Source organism: Oreochromis niloticus, linkage group LG10 (assembly GCF_001858045.2).
Source record: "Oreochromis niloticus isolate F11D_XX linkage group LG10, O_niloticus_UMD_NMBU, whole genome shotgun sequence".
NCBI classification, from domain to species: domain Eukaryota; kingdom Metazoa; phylum Chordata; class Actinopteri; order Cichliformes; family Cichlidae; genus Oreochromis; species Oreochromis niloticus.
In genome coordinates this window covers 5,904,695-5,910,461 of record NC_031975.2, presented here as the reverse complement: position 1 = coordinate 5,910,461, position 5,767 = coordinate 5,904,695, and the positions used below count along the sequence as shown (strand labels likewise).

Sequence of the window (5,767 nt, the reverse complement as noted above, 5' to 3'; positions counted from 1 at the left end):
TTATCCCTTTTGGAATTAGTCTTGTGTACTTCTTTTCATAATGCCTATCACATTAAGAGTAGGGGGCTATTCCAGAAAGCATGTTCATCAAACTCTGAGTTTAAAAACAAACTCTTAGTTGATAAACTGTGAGATCGACAACTCTGAGTTATTTGTAGCATCCGATTCCCAACGAGAGGATGGAGTGGGACCGGGTTGCATGATATATAGCTTTGTATCTGTCCTCAGTGGATCTGAAATATTACAAAAGTCAGAGAAAACCACAAGCATCTATTTCCCAAGGCTTCTTGCACAACCTACTAATACACTACTTCAGCTCACAAAGACTTTTACTCACTCAACCAGCAAGGACTTCCTGTTCCCAAATTTTCTGCAAACTCCCACATTACAAATTGTGCATCTAAAGTGACGAGAAACAGTAACAGTGACAATAAAAGTGATTTGATTTGATTTGAAACCTCGTAGAAACCAAACGATTTTGACATGGAGAACTTGTACTTACCATGTCCAGTGCAACAAAGGACGCCGTTTTAATAACCACGACCACACCAGGCCAAAGCTCTTTAAAATTTTCATTCTGGAAATCAGTGACAGGAACTACCAGTGAAAATGCCATACTTGTCTCAAACTGCAAAGTTGATGACGACTACCTGAAACATGAGCTACTTCAGCTCAGGAAGAGTTTTAATTAACACTATTAATTAAAACTTTGCACCAGAGCCAACTTTGGCTTTAGTTGGAGTTTTGTTTGGAACAACTTCATTTTGTCCTTTCATTTTCATCAAATACTTAAGCCCAAGTTTATATCTCATCATTTTTAAAGGCATTTCAGCTATTTCTATTAATGACAGATCTTATGCTGGCTCTATATATCATCAACATTCAGATACTGCTAGGTATCTAAACACAACCACTTTTTCCAAAAGCTTTCTGAATTTGAGAGAAAATAGACGGAAAGTTTCTTCCTCGTTTCCAGATGGCCCCATCATCTCCAAACAGAGTAACATCAAACTCTTTTCCCACCCTACTAACCATGCCATGCACCAGAATTTTGAACAAAGCAGGACTAATTCTACTTCCTTGAGGAATAACATTTTGAATCTCTGGCTACTCAGATAGTTCACTGCCAACTCTCACTTGTATTGTCTGGTTTCACAAGAAATTATTGATCCAATTAAGCATTCTTCCTAAAATTCTGGCATTATAAAGTGCTATTAGCAAGTCCTGCTTCGACAATATGTCAAATGCTTTTTCAATATCCCAAAAAATAAAATAAAAAAGGGTACTACTGCCTCTTTTACTGGCTATAGCTTCAATTGAATTCAGTTCAGTTTAATTAATATAGTGCCAAATAACAACAACAGTTGCTTCAAGGAGCTTTACATTGTAAGGTAGTGTAAGGCCCGCTTGAAGCTGACGCTCCGGCATGTGTGTCAAAAACAAACAAACAAACACTGCTTCAGAAGCACTGTGTATTCGTTTGGCTAGAGTCACGTGATCAACGACGCCCGAAGTCTCATTTAGAACGTAACTGCTTCGGTACCTGATTCAGTGGTTTATAAGGAAGTGAATCATTCATGGGATTTGATCTTTCCATTGATATTTGTATTAAAAAATATGGAGCCAGCGAGGAAGACAGGAGGTTCTGTCACGTAGGAATATTTGGAGTTGATTTTGGTCAATCAGGTGGGTTTGTACAGAGCCCCGCAAGGGACATGGGAGGAAAAAAAATGAAGATGAACTTTTGCAATATCTCACAAAACTTTGAACTGGTGGGTCACAGACGTTTTCGAAAATGTCGGAGCACTTTTACAAATATGTGATGTCTTGATAAACCGAGCAGATATTTGAAGTTTACACAGCTACATTCTCACCTGAAAATATCTTAAAAGTTTATTTTGTGACCCAGAAAGAGTAATATTAAAACTAAGTAGCTGCCACCATTGTTGGAAACTGGAATTGGCTGGGCCGCGCTATGAATTCTGGGCAACGAAGGACGCATTTGGAGCAGCCTTCGAATTGGGACAGCCTTTGTCGCCTGGCTCGTCAGCTTCGAGCTGGCGGGATTCCGGCAAGATGGCTGTCCGGGCAGGCGTCTTCTTTTAAGCTGTCCTGCACTAATCCCGGTGGACCTGTTTAGACCTTTACTTTTGAATACCAAATATGTTACTGTTTTTGCCTATAGTTTTAAAGACTAAATACATCACCTAAAACCTTTTGAACGGACCAAATCTGCCATTTAAAAGAGAAGAAGATGACATGGGAAAAAGCAGAAGCTTCAGCTAAGCCAGCGGTAGCCTCCAAGAGCTCCGCAGCCACTGACCACGAATATTCAATGGAGACTTCGACACCGTCAGCCAAAAGAAAAATTCCACCTACGCCCACCAAAGCACCGACACCACCTAGCAAGGGAATTGTGTCCCAAAGTGTGGAAACTGTGTTTTTGATGTACTTAACCAAGATTGTTAACATTTGTAATTGTGTTTATAGGTTCAACATTCCTAAACGCTAAATGACCCGTAGTTAAAGGCATGGGTAGTAGTGAGAAAAGACGGGGTTGTCTTGGGAGCACACTGTAACTGCACAGCTGGCCTTGGTGAGAGCTGCTCACATGTGTCAGCTGTGTTGTTCAGCACATGGCAGCATACCAGTGGAAAAAAGAAGAGATAGCTGTTACATCTAAGAAGTGCAAGTGGGCCATCCCAAGTGAGGAGTCTTTAAAGGAAGTTGAGTATCAGCAATGCAAGGACATCATTTTTAACAACTCTAAATAAAATAAAAAAAGAGAAATCTGCAAAAGATCATCCTGGCCTCCCAGCTTTCCCACCTGACTGCTGCTGAGCAAGACCAACTATATCACAACCTCACCCAATGCCGCACACAAGAGGGGAAGATCATCAAACCTAAATTAAAATTCTAAATTAATTCTATTTTTGTTATTAATATAATTCAGTGTTTTATATTGCACCTTACCACTGAAGCAAGCAAGTTTGTAGATTTTTGTTCACAATAAAACTTTTTTCTGATTTTGATTCTGATCTGTATCTGTCAATCAGGAATATAAAACATGGTTAGTGGAAATCATTTGAGATGGATGTGAAGATCAAAAAATAGTGAACCCAGGTGACGTCTGCCATTCTCTTATTGTGATATTTGTAAAACAAGTAATAAAGTCAAGTCACAATAAGCAAACAAAAAGTGAGAGTTAATAATGTGTATTTATTGGTTGAGCACATCAGTCACATCAGTCACATCATTTTCATTTACATCACTGGAAGGGCACCACAGATTCAGATACATTTGTAAGCTCACAACATACACCCACAATCTTGTCAAGATAGACAGAAAAAAATGACTTGACCTATGTCTGTGAAAGTTATGGGGACAGTGCTTTGCAAGATCGCGTACTTTTGACAGAACTATTACTCTTTTATATGTATCCTGAGAGAAGTTAGACATCTGGTGTTCTCCAAATTAACAGGATCCAACCGTTTCTTTCCGCGAGTAAATGCTGGAATCTTTAATTCTGCTTGGAATCTCTGAATGGACTCTTTAACCAGGAAAACCCTGTCTGCTAAAACTACATCACCTGGGAGCAAACGAGACAAAAAAAAATTACTTTGTTCTGTAATAAACCTATCACTTGTGTGACCTCCAGAGGAGATGAAACAAATAAAACCTTGAGGTCAAATTGCAATTAAATATTTTACTGTGTGATGTGACTTGTACGAGGAGTAACACTGAGAACTGGCTAGCAATCTACTCGGTTTCTCTAGAAGTATTTCTAAACAATCTATGATGCAAACAGTCTTCTCAAAGCTGCTGTTCCAAAATGCATATGGAAGAGATTGTCTTAGGGATTCTCTGTCAGGCCACAACACTAGACTTGGCACCAGTCTACAATGCATCACACTAATACAGTGTTTGAAAAGCTTTGAAACAGTGGTTGAATCAATTTTGAAATAAAAAGCCAAAAAGTCAAAGGACAAGTTCATTCTAAGCTCCATTAATGTTAACATGTACTGCAAAAAACATGTTAAAGAAGATTTAAGTTTGAGAAAAGCAGCCACAAAATGAAAAACTGTCATGAGAATTGTATTTGTTGGTAAACCAGTAAGAATATCAAACCTTTTTATCATCATTATGGAAGCTCATTTCATTCAGGGTAGTGTTATTCGTTTTTTCTTTCAGCAACACATTTTCAGTCCTCAGAGCTTGGCATTCTTGCTCAAGAGATTGGAGGCGTTTACCACATGTTTCAGTGCTACATAATAGAACATTCTCATGGAAAACAGGCTGGACATCATTTCCAGGTTCTTCATTGGTGGAGTCCTTCAAATGCTGTGAGATGGGAGTTTTGTCTGCAGTAGGATTCTTGCTGTTAAAACACAACAAATTAAGAGAGGTGTTAAGATATAAACCGCATTTTTGTCAATCATTCTATTACTACAGTATACTACTACAGTACATGATACCACTTCTAGCTTGTACTAAACTTAGAACCAATTGTGCAGAAACATTTTGGTTTATAATTTTACCAAGTAGGATAAACATGCAACAGAAAAATAAGTAGGTCCAACATATATTACAACAGTTTGCTACAGAAAGACTTTGATATATTCACCTTGGAGGGATGCCTTCTGCAGATAGCTTTACTTGCTCTATCCGTTGTAGCTTTGCTTTCTGTCTTCTGTTGAACACATCCAGCCTCATTTTTCTTCTCTTCTCTGCAGATGGAACGTTGCTGAAAATAGATGGAATAAAGTCCGGACTGTATGGATTATCGCTCTTCTGCCTACCTACAAAATAAACATAAACATTTCAGTATTTCTACTTTAGAGCTTGCTAACTTAGAAAGCACGACAGAAAGCCCACGATGCATGCAACTATGTGGTTTTGAACTCATCAGAAACCACAATGATAGTCTAGTAAATAATGAAAATACTTATGTTAGAAAGCTTGTATTTGGTAACTCACCCGATATGAAATGATCGCTGCACAAGCGGAATCAGACGGCTGGAGGGCCCCATCTTTCAGTCTTGTTTTGCTTACTCCTGGCTCTTTTAATGGCGCTAATCAATTTAGTACGCCTTTCCGCATCTTTGGGAATGCGGTAAAACGACGTACCTTTCTTTTTTCCTCGTCTATTTGTACAACCTGGGGCGCACCAGTTATCAGCCATGGTTAGCCTCCTTCACCACGGCAGTCAGCGGATTGCTGCCAAAATGGGGGCGGGTGGGGGGCGAACCTGTGTGACGTCATCTCCCGGAGCTCTGGGAGAAACTTAAAAGAAGTGGAGGATCTATCGGTTTTGTGAGGAAAGATCAGAGGTAAGTGTGTTAGCCTAACTACTAGCCGAAAAATCCGTCATCAGTATTATATTAATAGTGATAAAACACGCCTACCATGTTTTGGGTTCCTGCAACTGGTCCGTCGGGTTATTGTCTCCCCAGAAACACTTCCGTTGTGTTTTTTCCTATAGGGCTTTGGAGTTGACGTCACTGGAGGTGGGCCACGCCCCCTTTCCGCCATGACAGTAGGCTAGACACAGGATACAGCTTCAGCTATGGTTCGTACGTGTTGTGTTATCAGTTGCAACGTTTGATCACACGATCGTGAAGGCAAGAAGCTGGATAATGGGCTCTCTTTTCATCGTTTTTCAACCTGGAGGCAAAGTGAGGGATCCCATGTATCCGATATTACTAAACAAAGACGTCAGGCTTGCATTGCAGCGGTGAGACGAGCGGATCGAGTTCTGTGCAATCCC

At 39.8% G+C, this 5,767-nt stretch overlaps 1 protein-coding gene across 1 annotated transcript; it reads right to left on the bottom strand.

Moving 5' to 3' along the window:
* Positions 1–3,199: 3,199 nt before the first annotated feature.
* LOC100694997 (THAP domain-containing protein 11) lies at positions 3,200–5,459 on the bottom strand. Its single transcript, XM_013267599.3, is given in 4 exon segments — positions 3,200–4,378; positions 4,625–4,799; positions 4,978–5,302; positions 5,406–5,459. Coding segments are annotated over 3 exon segments (636 nt in total). The 5' UTR covers positions 5,183–5,302; positions 5,406–5,459; the 3' UTR covers positions 3,200–4,122.
* Positions 5,460–5,767: the final 308 nt, after the last annotated feature.